Raw genomic sequence first — 18,419 nt, 5'->3', positions numbered from 1 at the left:
AAATGGATTGATCTTTAACTCATGCTGTAGGCCCAGCTCTCCTGTTTCCACCCCTCCCTTCCAGTTTGAGGGTGTGGCTAAGACATGTGACTGAATCAGATTGTTGCAGGTAGGGCTTCAGAGCCAAAGCAATGTTAAATGGTCTTCATCTAAACATACCTTTATAGTGGGATAGATCATACTCTAACTCATATTTATTTGTGATGGGGAGCTGCAGCATTAATATACAACAGCAATCGAAGCAGAGTTATCTAGAAAGCCTAAAAAATATAAGGCAAATCAAAGGAGTATGGTAAAAAGGAAACAAGAAGGGCATGGGGTCCCTCTCAAGGAGCTAAGAGTGGCTAAAATATACACACTACTGATAGAGTAGCAGTGTTGAATAGTGGAGAAGCTGAGCGGGGTGAGTGAAGTTCCTTATTCTAAGGACCATTCCTGTAGAAATGAGGTGAGACAATGGAGTGGATTAAGTCGTACTGGCACACAGATGCCCATTGGGATGAGGCTGAAGCAGAAGGTCTAGCATATACCCCTGCTGTTCATATATACCTGTCCTGCACAATAATGTCATCGGGCTGTGTACAATTAAACCTATTAAGATCAGCAACAGCTTGGAACCACTGAAAGCTTTAGTAACCATATATTTCTTCAGTCCAGGCTGACACAAATGCGGGGACAGACTGGGCATCTGGTATTATCATAGAGAATTCCATAACACTGAAATAAAGATCGTTGAAATAAGTCTGTTGTGTCAAATTGGTCTCTCTCTCAGCAAAACTGCAGGGGAGCATGTCTTGAAAGGTTAAATAAACATGGCTGAGTTGTATTGCAGGGGCTAATTTTCTATTTAATGCATTGCTGAGTGCAGGTGGCAGGGCCTCTGAAGTGAATTCAATACAACACAAGCTCCTGCCATGTTCAGCAGAGCCATTGTGCTTCCAAGCTCCTGAATACTGAGCAAACTCACTTGGGAGATGAAATGGGGAGGAGCAGGAGCTTCACGTCTCTGAAAGCTAACTCTGCGCTACTCATTGCTGATTCCTTAAAAGCACCCTGGGGAGAAGTGAGCTGTGTCTTCATTAAGAAACTGAGATAAATCTTACATCTTGTGTCTAGTAGCAAATTGTTCTCCTGCCATCAGCACTAGCAATAGTAGAAACACTAGTGTAAATCACTCACAAGTGTTCTTACCACCATATCCTCTAATTCTGCAGGGTTTAATAACACCAACGTTACAATGCTGGTGCCCAATCTACTCTCATGTTCCTGGCATTGCTAGCACATGTGAAGCTGCATCAAACCGCTGGTAGAGAAATTATGGGAGATTCTCTCATTTTCTCACGGTAGACAAGACCTCCGCATAATTATATTCTGCTGACTTTTTCCACTCTGAAGCCTGCTACCCTGTCTTTCTCTCCTGCCTCCCTGATGCTGGTACAAGCAAAAATGGTCATGCAGTGCTTCATGGACTGCTTGTATTGATTATACGTTATTGCCTAATTATAAGTGCGGTAAAGTGAAATGTGCATCTCACTAACTTTTACAGCCTGAAAACACTAAATTAAAAAGTTCCATTTAAACATGGAAGATGCCAGAAATTTTACTTCCTACAGAATTCCCAATGCTTCTCTAGGGCTGTACTGAGGTTTGTGACAAAAATGTGTGCTAGATAAAATGAAAGAATGCTACCAAGGTCTTGGTGGCTTTCTGAGTGCTGTTCTGGCTGCATTAGTCACTTCCCTTTGGACTGTATGGGTTAGTATCTGTCATTAAATAAGCTCTTCTGTTATTGATCAGAAACCAGTTTGATCAGTGATAACCCATTAACACTGCCTCATGCGGTTTATTGGGTAAATTTTGCCTAACATGCTGTGGTATGAACAGAGAGATGTTACTGACTTTCTGTAATTTTCATGCTGCATATAACAGTTGTCCAGATTACACTGTAAAGGCTTTAAATGCTTACTGCTCAGTCTTTGGTCCTTATGGCTCTTCTATTTTGTATTGATTGTGATTAGGTATTTTTGGTAACTAGGGATGTAAATACCATTTAAAAAGTTAACAGTTTAAATGATTAAAAAAAAATTTTTTTTAAACAGTTAATTGATTAAGCGGCTGGGCCAATCCCACCGGCGCGGCTGGGGCCAATCCAGGCGAGGCTGGGCAGCGCAGGGCTGGCCGAGGCTGGGGGTTAATAGTTCAGGCAGGTTAACCAGTAAGACTCATGCTTACTGGTTAATGTTTTACATCCCTATTGGTAATCCGATGAAAATTGTTATTCTAAGAAACTACACCCAACAAAGTAAATAAGGAGGTGTTATTTACTACTTCCTGTAACACAAGAACTAGGGGCCACCAAATGAAATTAGTAGGCAGCAGGTTTTTTTTTTTAAAAAAAAAAAAAGGCATTTCTTCCCACAATGCACATTCAACCTGTGGAACCTTTGCCAGAGGATGTTGTGAAGGGCAAACTATAACAGGGTTCAAAAAAGAACTAGATAATAACATGGAGGATCGGTCCATCGATGGCTATTAGCCAGGGTGGGCAGGGATGGTGCCCCTAGCCTTTGTTTGCCAGAAACTGGGAATGGGTGACAGGGGATGGATCACTTGATGATTACCTGTTCTGTTCATTCTCTCTGGGGCACCTGGCATTGGCCACTGTTGGAAGACAGGATGCTGGCCGAGGTGGACCTTTGGTCTGACCCAGGATGGCCGTTCGTATTGATTCACTGCTTGGCCTAAGGCAAAGTCACTTAACTTTTCAAAACCTCAGTTAATGTATGTATAAAATGGGCATAATAATACTTATCCTCACAGGGTGCTGTAGGCTTCATGAATGTTAAAAGTGTGGTTTAGGATTCTGGGAGGAAAAGTGCTGTAGAGAGGTCTAAACTCTTACTGTATTAATTCATTAGTGCTACACAGATTAATGAGTACCTCTCTGCATGGACTTGCATGTTCCATCCAGTTGGTTTATGCTCAGTACATTGATCCTCTCTCTCTCTCTCCACCCCTCCCCCTCCCTTTTGCAGGTGTACTTTCCGATTCCCTAGCACAGTCATAAAGATCCAATTCACATCTTTATACCATAAAGAGGAAGTGAAGGAGGAAGCTTCATCACCTCCCCTTCGGCCGCTTTATCCTCAGATATCGCCTCTGAAGATACACATTCCGGAGCCGGATCTCCGGAGCTTGGTCAGCCCCCTGCCCTCCCCCACTGGCACTATCAGGTAAGGTGCCTGTGATATGGAATGCAGAGAAGGTGCTGGTCTTCCCTCCATGTCATTGCCAGAGATTCCATCCACATTCTCCAAGCACCAACCTAGCATTGGTTACCCAATACAATGAATGCCCCATTAAAAATAACTTGACTGTGTGATATTCCAGATCATGGAAGCCATTTAAAGATTAATTGAAAAGTCCTGGGGGTGAGGGATAGAGATTTAAGATCTCAAATCATTAGTATAATAAATGCGTAGAACTAAAATTAAAGAATGAGAAAAGGACATAGAGTGAAACCTCTTTGATGGTCTAGGGATGATCTGTTCCATTGAGTGCTCCCTAGATGTGCATAAATGTGTTTGCCTGCTATGTTGCATTATTTGTTATACATTTTCTTTCCATTTCCATAAGTTATATTTTTAGATTTTTTTTTTTAAACTGAAGCCAATGGGTTCCCTCAAGCTAGGGTAAAGGTAGCCGGTCAGTAAGGGTAGGGAACGATATTGGTCAGACAACTTGGCCCACTGATAGACTTCAGAGATTTGAGAGTTAATAAATGTGTATTTTCTATTATGTAGATTATTAATAAAGGTTCAGAAGCTTTGCTAATCAGAATATCAAATAATTATTTTCTTGCTTCTCAGCCAGGAGTTGATAGTGAAGAGCCAAAGTGAGATCTCGTAATGCTAAGCTTCTTTACTTGCCCAAAGTATAGTACAATACATTTACGGGTACAATAGAAGATACTATAGTTGTCAAAACAGCCAAAGTATGTTTGATGTAATAGCCATGGCTTCTTTCTTCTTATTCACCGATTTGTAAAATGTGGTAATGCACAATGGATCTCCTACTTGTTAGTGCTAACGCAGTTAGTATATTAAAACTTGAATGACTTGGATGTCATGAAGGCAGTGTTTGGCTTTGCCTGGGATTGGAAGCGTATTGCTTGTTTGAGTAAGCTTTTTCCTCTTTGCTAAATTGCATTGCTATTTAGTATAAATACTCAAGGAGGGAGCTGGTGGTGGGTGTGATTTGAATCCTCTGTTCAAGCAGCATTTTTAGTTTATATTCAGCCTCTTTTAAATGAAGCTAGTTGCAGCAGGGAGTTGGAGGAGGGTAATTTTGTTGCCAACATATGGTACTTAGTTTTCCATTGTCATTTTGTGTGTCAGGCAATGCAGTGTGGCTTACATTCCTAACAGAGGGTGCACCTTTGACTCTGGTATATGTCTGCAACTGATACATGATTCCACTAAATTTTTTTATTATTATTATTATTATTTATTATTTTGGCGTAGGGAGAGAGTGAAAATAGTAGTGCTGAATTTTGCTCGGCCCCTAGCAGAGATGATTCACCAAAGATGATTGATGTTTGCATCCGTTTGCCTTAGCAGAAGCAAATGCAGCAGTGTCTTCAAAAACCTCAAAAGACTTCTGAGGTTTTGCTTGCCCAAATGCCTTTCGTTTTGTGTTCCTCTTGTTGGGGAGGAGCTGACATGTTTGTAAACATCCCTGTTCTACTCCTCACCCCCTCCTTCTCTCCACCCTCATATCCTGTCTTTTGTGTTTCAGGAAGTGAATGAGATCTGCGTTTTTTTCCTTGAGAGAGTGAATGTTCTTCGCTGAGCAGATAAACTGGATCTCCAGAATGCGAATCTCAGTGTGGCCTTCTCCCAGGCCTCTGTCTCCCTGTGTTGTGTTGTTAGCTGCAGCAACGCCTTTGTCCCCTTTCAAAGAATATATTTTTGAGGCCTGGAGAGAACTCAGAGCTTGAGCCCACCCCCCATCCCGCACTGTTTATTTGCTCCGTGTGTTGGGAGGAGGTTTTCATTAGCTTAGCTCAGCTCCCCTCCCTCCCTCCTCCCTTTCCAGTATTAACTTTCCAAATTTGGTGTGAGTTTGGCTTGCCCTTTTCTGATTGGTCTATGGAAAATCGTTGTAGTTGGTAGATCCTAGGTCGGGTTTGTTTCCTTTTTGGAAAGTGGCCCCTGCCCCTCCCCCTCCATTCTTCCCACACTTTCTGTGTGGGTTTGTGGTACTGTACCAGTAGGAATAAACACACAGGCACTGCTCAAAACAAACAATCCCCGCCCTGCCCTCCTGACCTCATCGCTGTCTCTCGCTGCCTTTGTTTACATTTTAGCTTGCTTCTCTGCAGGTTCTCTGTTACAGGCCTCTGATTTTTTTTTCCAGCCTATTTATTTTCTCTCCGAGAAGTGCACCACCTAGAGAGGGAATGAGCGTTATTTAAACAAAATCAAATCTGCCAATCTCAGCAGCTCTGCAGCATGAGACCTCCTTTTCGCTTCTAGGAGGAAATGATTCCACTCTTTGCTGAGTCAGGGGTACTTTGTCTCCAGGAGCTACCCTCTCTAATGTGGTTGAATCCTGTTTTGAAGTCGTATGGCTGCAAGGGAAAATGTATTGCCTGGCAGCAGACTCCATGAGAGTCTGAGAGACCGACCCTGGTGCTATTTCCTCCTGTTTGAGTTCAGAATCCCTTTAAAAATCACTGCTGTGCTCTGGCTTGCTGGTGCCAAGATAGAAAAGAAACCCAGATAGGTCTCTGTCAATAGGAAGCTGATAAAACAGCCTGTCCATAAGAGCATGGCACTCAGAGTCAGGCAGAAAAAATCCTTTTCTGTTGATTCAGGGCACTGAATAACTTCTCTGTGGATGAGACCATGTGCTTTTAGGCTAAATTCAGTTTGTGAAATACACAATAAACTCAGGAGTTATGGGACTACCTTTGATGCAGGGCTTTCAAGCTCTGGTGCTCCATTACAGACCTCATCTTGTAATACCACACACCTTATTGTAACCCTTGAATTCCTTGAGTATTCTGCAAAATCCGATTGAATTAGAAGACCTGGTTATGTCATAGATTACTCTCATCCACCATGAACACATTTTCAGGATCATGTAACCAGATCTTCAGACTGGATTTAGTAGTGTAGACAAGCCTTAGAGCTGAGGTCTGGTGTGGAGCTGTAAATTTAAACCAGTATTTGTTAAACTAGTGAAAAACCCTGTATGCACACTTATTTTGATAGAAGAGCGGCTTATTTAAGTTTAACTTAAACCTGGTCCCAATCATCTTAAGCTAAACCCAAAAAAAGCCACGCTTTATACCAGAATATGATTGTCCATACCGTGTGGCAAGTTTGTGTGTAGACAAGGATATGCTGTGTTATTGCCTGAGGACCCAAAAATGTAACTGTAAGATGACTGCCAGCAGGAAGGAAAACAGAATAGTCTGTTCTCATTGTCCAAATTGAGTGAGTTAATGGCATAAGTCAGGGGTGGCCAAACAGCGGCCCATGAGCTGCATGTGGCTCTTCTACAGTTAAAGTGCAGCTCCCGGAGCCCCCCCTCTAAGTTTCCTCTAAGCTGCCCGCCCACACAGCAGCCTATTATGTGCCACGCAGGCGCTCAGTGCTGCGGTGGGGAGAGATGCCTCTCCCCCAGCATCGGACCTGCCGCCATGGGGAGAGGTGCCGCTGCCCCAGCCCAGGCCCAAACCTGCTGCAAACTGGCAAGAGGTGCCCCTACCTTGGCCCCAGTCAAGGCCTGGATCTGCCGTGGATGGGGAAGAGACACCTATCCCGCAGCCCTAGCCCCAGAGCTTCCCCGTGACGGGGAGAAGCACCTCGTCCCCCCAGCCCAGGTGCTGCTGGGGGGAGTCCTCTCTCCCTGTCATAGCCCCGGGAGAGCCTGCACCCCTAGCCCTCAGTCCCTCATCCCCAGCCCCACCACAGAGCCCACACTCTGAACCTCTAGGCCCCACCCCCGCCACATGAATTTTGTATGTGCACCAATATGAAGTGATGTCACATTACCTCCATATTGGTTCACATAACAAAATTCATTCTGCACATGCGTTGGAAAAATTAGAGGGAACGCTGCCCCCCACACCTCCCCATTTTCCGCCTACTGGTGAAGGGAGCTCGGGGCTTCTGCCCTGTGGAAGGCACCTGCCAGGGCTCAGGGCTTCAGCAGGAGCAGGGCTGAAGCCTCGAACCCTGGCAGGCACCTCCTGTGGGGCTGAAGCTCTGAGACCCACCACCCTGCAAGGCTGAAGCTCCGAGCCTTGGCAAGCACCTCCTGCAGGGCTGAAGCCCCAAGCCCTGACAGGCTTGCCCCAGCTCTCGAACTTCTGAAGATTGTCGAATGTGGCTCAGAGGATCAGTAAGTTTGGCCACACCAGGCATAAATAATGAAAGATAGGATTTTAAAAATGTATTCATTTTTAATAATATTGGATGTGGCTAGTAAAGTGGGGAACGTGAATGAATTGAATTGCTAGATCTTCAGAGACTTGCATATTATGAAGTGTACTGTGCAAATACTAAAGTATTATGGGCAGTACAGATGCTTTTATTCTAGTCTCGTTTTTATATTTTCACAATGCAATGTTAATGATCAGTGCTGTTGGGAGACAGTGTGCTCTAGTAATGGAATGAAGATGAGGGTAGAACTCAGGAACTAAGTTCTAATCTTGGCCCAGCCACTGACTTGCTTTGTGGCCTTGGACAAATCACTTAAATCTCCGCCTCAGTTTTTTTCCCCCCATGTGTGAAATGTGGGTAATGGCTACCTCCTAAAAGTGTTTTGTAGATTAAATTGTGTATGGTGGTTCAAACATGAAGTGCTGTAGGAATGCAAGTAGTATTATGTGCAATGTTGTATTACATGTATGAAAAGTGCTTGATGTACCTTTCTTCCAACTCAACCTTAGTAAGAGCCTGGTTGCCTTGGACAGAATATAGATCAGCCCTACAATTGATCTATTTCAGGTCACTTGGGATTTAATCCAAATTAAAGCTTTATTCCTGTAAGTGCATGGTGGGGAAAGCTAAGGTAACATCAAGTTCAATTGTCCAGTTATTCATCCTGTTCTAGTCATTATACCTATTCATATACCACATATTCGAGAATCTCCTGTGAGTTTTCCATTGCTCCAGAACTGTTAACAGTTTGCAGTCAGTGAAGTACTCTGAGATGGATATTTTGTGGACTTCCTGTGTTGTCTTGGTTATTCAGTATTCTGTGGGAACAGAATATTCAGCATGGTGACTTGGTGATTCCCCAGAATTGTAGGAGGGATGATTAAAAATAGCAGGTGTTCAAGCTGCAAGCCAAATAACCAGACACGCACAAATCATATTGGCAAGGTTCACCAGGCTTGGGAATTCTTGTGCATGGTTTGTTTCAGATGGAGGCCATGTGCGAGAGAAGAAGCTGCAGAGGTGTCACTAGCAACACAGGCACTTCCTCTTCCTTCTGTCTCTCCTGATCAGCGCTGGAATAAAGACTTCATTAATTCCAAGGGCAGAGTGATCTCACTTCCTTTTAGAAGGGGAGCCACTGGAGCAGGGGACGTACTAAGAGATTGAGTCTTTGTGGGTAGTTTAACTTTCCCTGGTTGTGGCTTGTTTTGATTTGTTTTTCTTCGATATTTAACCAGGCAGACCTGTTCCGAGACACGTCCCTCGCTTCAAAATCCAGTTTGGTTTGGCAGCCTCACCATTTATGATTACATTTCTGAAGCTTGTCTAAAATATGCAGCATGCAAGGACCTGTCTTTCTTTGAGTTATAGTTTCAGGGTTAGGCTGTGTGAGGCTCGGGAGGGAGAAGTTGATGGAGGATTCCTTGCCCCTTATATCTGACTGGTGTAGCATGGAAACTGTTGGTTCTCAGTTATTTTGCAAGCCAAAGCACTGTACTTTGACCCAGTGCTTGCTTATCTCTTGTGAAAAGGTTCCTACATTGTTTGGTGCCTCTCATGGAGGCTCACAGAATGGAACATTATAGTGTCTGTGACTTTTAATTGCAGAAAATGAAGTTGCATATCCAAAGAAAACAAGTTGCCATATCTGTTTTGGGGAGAAGGAGAAAGGGAAAGCTTGGCAGTTGGCCTTAAATGAGAATTCTCCATTTGTACTGAATGGACATGAACTGCCTCTCTTAGGCTATGTGTACTCTGCAACTGGGCTGTGATTCGCAGCTTGTGTAGACATACCCACTCTAACTTTAGTCTAGCTAGCTTGTGAAAAATGGTTGTGAGGATGTGGCGGTGCAGGCTTTGGCAGCCTACCTCCTCCTCCCTATACATATTCACTTGTGCAGCCAACTCCATCTTGTCCTCACTGCTGTTTTTCACAAGCTAGCTAAATTAAAGCTTGTGTGGATATGTCTACACAAGTTGCAAGTCACAGCCCAGCTGCAGTGTAGACATAGACTTAGGGCAGGTCTACACTAGAAACTTACATAAGTATAGCTACGTCTCTCAGGGTATGAGAAGTCCACACGCCTGAGAGACGTTGCTATACCGACCTAACTTCTGGTGTAGACAGTGCTAGGTTGCTGGAAGAATTTTTCCATCGACCTAGCTACTGCCTCTCTGGGAGGTGGAGTACCTGCACAGATGGGAAAGCCCCTCCTATCGACATAGGTAGTCTACACTGAAGTGCTGCAGTAGCGCAGCTGTGCTGCTATAGTGTTTTAAGTGGCACCTTAGAGACTAACCAATTTATCTGAGCATAAGCTTTCGTGAGCTACAGCTCACTTCATCGGATGCATACTGCATACTTCCACGGTATGCATCCGATGAAGTAAGCTGTAGCTCACGAAAGCTTATGCTCAAATAAATTGGTTAGTCTCTAAGGTGCCACAAGTACTCCTTTTCTTTTAGTGTTTTAAGTGTAGACATACTTTTAGAGAGAGACAGTAGCAAGGCAGATTGCCAGCATAGCATGGGAGAAGATTGCTCCATTGCTGTCTTTGCTGTATCTGCTCTGTGGATTTCATTCTCTGAAATGTCTGTCAGGTTCCTTTCACAAACACTGCACACATGTATATGTTCATGTTTGGTTCACCTTATTTCAAACAGTTTTTCCCCTCTCCCTTAGCAGTGCAGGTGCCAAGTCTAGCAAACAGTCATTTAGGAGCCCAAGATGATATTTTGCTTTGCTCCCAGGGAAGACAAACAAGTGCTTTATCCAGTGAGTACCTGACTCAAATAGTTGGAGGGCTCAAGCTTCAGAAGCTTTCTCCATAGAAAGGAATGGCATTAAGCACCAGCATGCCTTTATGTTCTCTCACTGCCCGTAACTTGGGTCACAGGCATTGCTGAACTGTTCCTCTGCGATAGGCAGTTCAGAGTCCATATGGGGGAGAAGACAGGTGCTTGGAGATGACAAAGCAATGGGTTACCCCAGGGCTCTGTGCTGTCTCCAACCCTGTTCAACCTTTACATCGATGACCTGCCAACAGTGGAGTCATGAAAGTTCATTTACGCAGACATCTGTTGCAGTACCCAGGCCCAGATGTTTCACAAGTTTGATACCACCTTAAACCGGGACATGATAAAGTTAGCTGACTACTGTAAGACTTAGCGCTTCCAGCCAAGCATCATAAAAACAGTCTCCAGTTTGTTCCATCTTCTTCACGCCAGTGCAGCCTGAGAACTAAATGTTTATCCGAATGGTCAGCAGATGAAGCATGAAGTAGAACTGATCTATCTAGGTGTGACCTTAGACCGCATGCTGTTACCATGTCCACCTGAAGAAGACAGCAGCTAAAGTTAGATGTGCAACAATCTTCTTAGCAAACTGGCAGGTTCGTCATGGGGTGCTCATGCTCCAACTTTGTGGACGTCAGCTCTTGCCATCTTGTATTCGATGGCGGAGTACTGCGCACCAGTTTGGAGTCGATCATCACACACCAAACTGGTGGATACGCAGTTACATGCCACCATGCATGTCATCTCCGGTACCCTGCATCCAACTCCACTCCCATGGCTTCCAGTTCTGAGCAATATTGCTCCTCCTCATATCAGACGAGAGGTTGCCACTGGCAAGTTACTGGAGAAAGTATGCGCCAACTCAAGCCTGCCGCTGCACAATGACCTTTTTAAACCACCAGCTGCACATTTGCGGTCACGTTGCCCATTATGGTCTCATCCGCCATGCCAGGACATTAGGGCGGAAACACTCTGGCGAGAGGAATGGATATCTATTATAATCCCCAACTAGTCCCTCATCACCGACCCCACAATTTGCCCGCCTGGTTTTGACTTGCCCCGTCGTCACTGGTCCCTGTTGAACAGGTTCCGGACTGGGCAAGGTCTCTGTGCAGCCAACCAGTATCGCTGGGGCCTTTGTGACAGCCCTTTGTGCAGCTTTGGCACAACGCAGATGATGACGCACGTTGTCGATGAATGCCTGCTGACTAGGTTCAGCAGTGGCTTAGAAGAACTGCATCTCGCCTCTGAAGATACCATCGCTTGGCTAGACGACAATGGCTAAATAAACTGCCCATACTTTTGGGAAATATATGGCACTGGGAGTCAGGAATGCGTTCTATTCCCAGCTTTCCAATAAATGTATCTTTTCCGTGCTTCAGTTTCCCTAACTGTAAAATGGGGCTAATATTTAAGGGGGGGTTGTGATGCTTAATTTAGATATAGACTTTCCATCCATAGATATTAAAGTGCCAAACACATTTATGTATTATTTATATATGACAGATATAAAATTTGCTCAGCACTTTAGTATCCATGGATGAAAAGTATATAGAAATGCATATTGTAGAACAGCTGATAAGTTTTATTTTATTGGATGCTAGAAATCTTAAATGCGTAGGCTTCTATAGACATGATTTAAATAATGCTACTAGTGAATCCCAGGGAAGTAAAAATGTTGACTTTGAGATTTTACACTCACTGCAGCCTGAAATGAGTCCTACACTTAAAAGGTATTCTGGCCATTACAGGGATTAGTGTGACCTACGCTCACACCACATCAGGATGTCATCTCATCTGATCTTACAAGTAAAGTAAGATTGGGCTTAGTAGAACTTGAATAGAAGATCTGGTGCAAGGAAGTGGGGTTCGTGATTCAGTAGGTGGTGGTCTGACAATTCTACAGTGTCTCAACCTGGTATAAAGGAAACTAAGTTACTGGAGGTATGGTCTGTGATAATGATGTAAAACTGAGATCCTGAGAACTTACGGTTATTAAAGGGTCACTTGTGGTTTGTGTAAGAGTGGGGGCATTAACACCTGGTATCCTGGCCAAATTTCAGCTTGGGTCTACGTAACTGATATACTTAAATCTTCCATGCAGTTTCAATTGGATATACCATTTACTTCCTTTCCTAAATTGTTAGAAATTCTGCATTTCACTGGTATTTTTGAATGATGCATGTCTGTAGCTCGCATATCAATTTCTGAAGTGGTTTGAAATGAAAGTTACAAAATTTATTCTGCTACCCAAGAGGTGTATTCCAAATTATCTTCAGTAGCAATGGCCTAATGTAGAACTGAGACAGATTAAAGTGTGCCAAGTTCTATTATCTATAGTTTTATCAGTAAAAATTACGGTAGTATTAAAATAGATCCAGTGTCTTTTGTAGTATTTGCTTAACAAAATATTTATATCCTGCACAATATTATCCTAGACCACATGGCTTTGGGGGGTTTTTTTGGTGGTGGTTTTTTTCTTTTCTTTTTTTTTTTTTTGCATCAGTCTTATAATACGAACAGCTATATGTTTGGGGAAATAACCTTTATTTATCTCTGAAACTTTTTTTTTTTTTAAGGGTGTGAGCAACTGCACACTTCCCCTAGCCAGTTGCTGTTGGGGGATATCAAGGAGAATTCCAGGAACTCTGGGAAATTGACAAGTCACTGCATTGTGTTTGCTTTAAACTATACTGAACTCTACATTTTGACTTAACCCTTAGGACATGTGCCCATGCTGGGTAGGTCTATGTGGGGGGAGGGGGAGGGGGCAGTAGTAGAGAGTCTCAGAGCCTGGTCAGCTGGTGCTGTTTTGCTGCATAGACATACCCAAAACCTTCTCTCTCCCCCTCCCCCTCTTTCCTTCCTACCTTCTTTGCAACGCGAGTTCCGCCTCCTTCGTTGGTTGTAAATTTCTTGTTTTCTCAAAGTGGTTCTCAGCCCCTTCATCTCCATCATCACTACATGAACTCCCCAAAAGTAAGCTGAGAGCTTGCTTTACCTGATAGTGCCTCTGGCCTTGCCTTCCTGCAAAGAGCAGCTCTGAGCTTCAGTTGCATTCTCCTGATTCTCCCACCCACAGCTCTGAATGTGACTGTCCTTCCCTGGCCTAAAGGAGCTGTTGAGAAGTGGCAAGTTTATGTCCGGAGGAAAGGGTTCCCATCGTGGTAGAGGCAGGTTGCGGGAAGTCACTATTCCCAAGTTTCCAAGCACCATGACCCCCCCCCCCCCAAGGTTACCCCCATTTCATTTGGAGTACTGGATAATTTCCTATGACATCCACAGTAGGGCTGGCTAGTTTCCTTAGAGTTAATAACTTTTTATTCTGAAGTGGGTTTGAAAGCACAGCCCAGTTTAGTATAATGTTGAGATGACAAGATATTCTCTCTGAATTCAGGGGCCAGGTATTGCTAGTCTTTTAAAAAAAATTATTTCTGTGAGAATCAAAATGCCGTGGAAGCTGCAGATTTGTTTCTTGACGGCTTTTATAAAGATGGTCATGAGTTTAAATGTATCTGGTAGAAGCCCAAACCTGAACAGGTGGAGCCACGTTTTCTCTGCTTACCTTCAAGAATCAATTCGTTCCCTGTCCGAATGGCATGAGCATTCGCTGTACAAGCCTTGAAATTACACCACGTCTTATTAAAAGCACAGAAAAGATGCACCCTTTTTAAAGTGCACAGATTTATTGGAGGAGCTCTGGCCTCTCCACTTCTTCTGCGACTTGGTTTTTAATAGTTTTGTTTGTGGCATACTGATATGGTGTGATCACAAATGGTTAGCAACGTCAGCACAGCTCTTAATCCTTAATCTCTCTCTAGTCTGCATATTGCCACAATCTAGTCACCAAATGCAACAGTGAAAAGAAGCACTACTGCCTGGGAATGAATGGTGTTCTTGTCTCCCTGAATGAAGTCTTCTTTTAGTGGGTCATTCCAGGAAGAAGCTATTAAAGGGCTATTTGGTAGCCTCCTTTATTGGGGGAAGGCATGAGCAAAGAGCTGCATCTTAAATTGCACTCAGAGGTGAGACAAGAACTCATCCTGGTCTCCGGAGTCGGGAGTTTCATAACCATGGGTCCTCCACCAAAAACTCCTTGCTCCTAAAAGCTTCAGCCTGAACTTCTGAATGGTAACGTTCCTGTTGAGCGTAGGATTTACAGTGGATGTGACAGGAGAGATCACCCTTGAGTTATCTCATACTGTCGAAAACTTTGAGATGCTGTGAGCCTGTTCTCTCTCTGTGTGTCTTCCTATCCCAAGGAAACTTTCTGTAATCCATTGTTAAAATAAACCATCCCAATGCTGAGCTTAGCAACACGGCCATTTTTAGGAAGCAGCAGTTCTCAGTTTACACTGAGACTGCATTTGAAAATTGTTTTTTATAATTGGCACTTAAACTTACTGCTGCTGGTAGCCATTTTGCTGAGAGAATCATTTGTGACAGCATTACCTAAGCCCACTGCAGGGGACTAGAAATCTTTTCCCATCCTCCTCTAATGCAGTTACAATAAAAAAATTTCTTCTATCTCCATATGTAAACATTTAAATACCATTTCTCTTTCTTATCGTTCATCGTGACTGTACTTTAATGGGAAAGAAGTAGGTAATCCTGTGATTGGACTGTGGTCCATTTCACTGTGCTGCTCAGCCCTGGAGAGAAGGGACAACACATGAATGATTCTTCAGACTCCCCATTTCACCTGTCAAGCAGTCTTGTTCCCACAAATCAAGGATGTGTGACTCCCCCCCCGACTAGTCTTGCTAATTAATTCTCATCCTGCCGTATGTACTTATGTGTCTGTCTGAGTGGTGCTGCAGATTAAACCCACCTTCGTTGTTTATTTGTAGCTTTATACCAGTCTTGGTGTGGCTTTCCCTATTTCATAACTGTTCCTAAAGTGCCATCTTGTGGCAGTCCTAGAACTCTTAATTATTTTTCTTTCCCCTAACCAATCTGCCGGGGGTCGCCTACTACAGGGCAGGTCTAGCGGAGAGAATGGCAGGGCGCCGCTGGCCGTCACCTTCGGCCCCCGGCTGGAACCCCTCTGGTGCATTATTGGGGATCTGTGGCCTGTCCTGGGGGATGGCCCAGCACTCTCGCAGGTCTTGGGGGGCGGGCCAGTCCTTGTCTGCGGACAGCCCCCGAACCTGAAACGGGTGCTCACCAGCAACCACATACCACACGGCAGGGCCACTGGCCCAGGGGCCTGTCCTTGCGACAAGGCCCGTTGCCAACTGTGCCCACATGTCTGTTCAGGGGGCGCCATCGCGGGGCCTGATGGCATCGGCCGCACTGTCGGAGGCTCGTTCACCTGCACGTCCGCCAATGTGATGTGTGCCGGCGGTGCCCCTCTGCCATGTGCATTGGTCAGACTGGACAGTCTCTACGTAGAAGAGTAAATGGACACAAATCAGATGTCAAGAATTATGGCATTCGTGGACCGGTCGGAGAGCACTTCCGTGTCTCTGGTCACGCGATTGCAGACATGAAAGTCGCTATTTTGCAACAGGGGAACTTCAGATCCAGACTCCGGCGGGAGACTGCTGAATTGGAATTCATTTGCAAATTGGATGCAGTTAACTTGGGCTTGAATGGAGACTGGGAGTGGCTTAGTCATTATACAAGGTAGCCTATTTCCCCTTGTCTCTCCCCCCACCCGACATTCTTGTTCTTGTCCTGGATTTGTTCTGGAAATGGCCCAACTTGATTATCATACACATTGTAAGGAGAGTGATCACTTTAGATAAGCTATTACCAGCAGGAGAGTGGGGTGGGAGGAGGTATTTTTTTCATGCTTTGTGTGTATATAATATCTTCTAAACTTTCCACAGTATGCATCCGATGAAGTGAGCTGTAGCTCACGAAAGCTTATGCTCAAATAAATTGGTTAGTCTCTAAGGTGCCACAAGTACTCCTTTTCTTTTTGCGAATACAGACTAATACGGCTATTACTCTGAAACCTGAAAATTGATATGAAGGACGCTCTACCTGTATCTGCAACTCCCACTGGTTGTCAGTAGGGTTTGTATGCTGGTAGGTTAAGGAGATAGCTGTGGTTTTAGCTACTTAACATTAACCTTTGTGTTGTTGAACAGCCCTCTGAAGCCCAGTGATGCTGCACCCAGTGCATGCATCTAAGTGTGATATTGCAAAAGTATAAGTAGCCTTTTTAAGTAGAGAAGTTGAGCGATCAACATCTATATCTTAGAGAATAGTATTGGCCAGATTTATGACAGAAGAGTAAGGCTTTTAATTACTTGTATAACTTATTTACTCCAGAAAGCCAAACTCTGATACAATATTTGGTTTTCAGTGGAGTCCCATGCTGGCTTCACAGAGGGGTGATCCTGCTTCATGCGTTGACATTGTGTGTTGTCTAGTGACTACAGCAGGTGACAGGAAGTCAGAACTTCTAGGAGTCAAGTCAGGACTTACTTATTTCATCACCAGTCATTCAACCTCTCTAAGTTTTGGGTTAACCCATGTGGAGAAATAAGTTCAGTACCTACCTACCTACTTCTCAGAGAGGCAGATTCTTAATTGTTTGCCAATTGCCTAGAGATCCTTGGATGGTAGGAGCTGTGTGTACGCTTGTTGCAGTTAATAAATAACTGGAGATGGATCTCTCTCTCTCATCTCTACCCCCTCCAGTGTTCCCAACTCCTGCCCGGCCAGTCCACGTGGTGCTGGATCCTCAGGATATCGCTTTGTTCAGAACATTACCTCGGACCTGCAGCTGGCAGCAGAGTATGCAGCAAAAGCGGCATCAGAGCAGCAGGCAGACGCATCTGGCGGGGACAGCCCAAAGGTTCAGAGAAACATTATCTGCCCAGCAATGCTTTGGGAGGCTTTCAGGCCTGGCAGTATACTGTAGTTAAACAAGTCTAAAGATAATTTATCCATTGTACATATGTGTTGTGAGTTACGTATTTCCATTGGGATACTTAACGCCCCTGAGGGTCACTGGGTCGTCCCCCTCTGTGTCAGTCACTGGCTCATGGATATCTGCGCTAGGTTAGCTGCCCAAATTTATTTTCTGCATTCACTTAAAAGGTCAAGTTACAGGAATCTTTCTTTTCTGATGGACCATGAAGCCTGACATGCAGATGTGCCCCGAAGAAGCTATATATTTGAAAAGTATTAAAACCAAGGAGTCTTATTTTTCTTCTTCAATTAACAGCTCCACAGATGTACGTAACACTTTGTAAAATACACTGAGGGAAAAAAGACAGGGTCCCTGCCTTGAAGAGCTTGCTGTTTAACTCAGGCAGAATACACAGGCCTGCAGTTCAGGGACAAGAGGTGAGGAGAGCAGTGTAGAGAGGATTAGCTTTAAAAACATAACAAACAAAAAGTAAGTCATAAGGAAGGAATTCAGTCTTGATGAAGTGACCTTATACCCAAGCTGAAGATGTAGGTTCTCTCTTGGTAATGCCAGAGTTGGGATCTAGCAAGGGAGCACGATACTGGATAGCTATGAAGATTGAATTCTCCCCTAAGCCAGGGTGGCTGTTCTTGGTGCAGATGCACTGATGGAGCAATGTGAGGAACTGGAAATAAAATAAACCTTGCTAGTGCATTTCTTCAATTTCTAGAAGGGAGGGGTCCCTCCTGGAGACGGTGGAGCAGGACCAAGTCATGCTTGGTGCTAGTACCTAGAAGCAGGAATGGATGGAAAATTTTAAAAACGTAACAAACCTTTGGAACTTTTTTTCCCAACAGAAAATATTGTTTGGTAGAAAGTTTTGCTATATCTAGAAGGCATCCAGTATCTGGCTTGTGCATAAACTCCAGCATAAGAATCCTTATTCTGAAATTAAGCTTCCTCTGTTGTGTCCTCTCTTTTAGGATGAGTCCAAACCACCATATTCATATGCTCAGTTAATTGTGCAGGCCATATCTTCAGCCCAAGACAGGCAATTAACACTAAGTGGGATCTACGCCCATATCACCAAGCATTATCCATATTACAGGACTGCTGACAAAGGCTGGCAGGTGAGTTCTTGACACCTACAAATTTTGAAATTCCTATTAAAGTGCTTATCCTAAAAAGAAACACATTTGGTGAGGGATCAGGGCACTGGGGTAGTGGGAAGCTGTTCCAGTCAATTTAGGGAATAATCAGTTTAATAACATCACTTAAACTTTTTGTTTGTGGGCAGTGTT

At 44.1% G+C, this 18,419-nt stretch overlaps 1 protein-coding gene across 2 annotated transcripts in view; it reads left to right on the top strand.

Moving 5' to 3' along the window:
* The window catches only part of FOXK1 (forkhead box K1), a 66,941-nt gene that overhangs the window by 35,947 nt on the left and 12,575 nt on the right, over window positions 1-18,419 (top strand). For both annotated transcript variants that reach the window (XM_073361940.2, XM_073361941.1), the window contains exons 2-4: window positions 3,036-3,233; window positions 16,905-17,061; window positions 18,102-18,248. In XM_073361940.2, the coding sequence (XP_073218041.1) occupies window positions 3,036-3,233; window positions 16,905-17,061; window positions 18,102-18,248 (502 nt within the window). The remainder of the gene's footprint in view (window positions 1-3,035; window positions 3,234-16,904; window positions 17,062-18,101; window positions 18,249-18,419) is intronic.

The sequence above is a fragment of the Lepidochelys kempii genome, chromosome 10 (genome assembly GCF_965140285.1).
Source record: "Lepidochelys kempii isolate rLepKem1 chromosome 10, rLepKem1.hap1, whole genome shotgun sequence".
NCBI lineage: Eukaryota > Metazoa > Chordata > Testudines > Cheloniidae > Lepidochelys > Lepidochelys kempii.
This window is presented reverse-complemented; position numbering and strand designations above follow the sequence as displayed.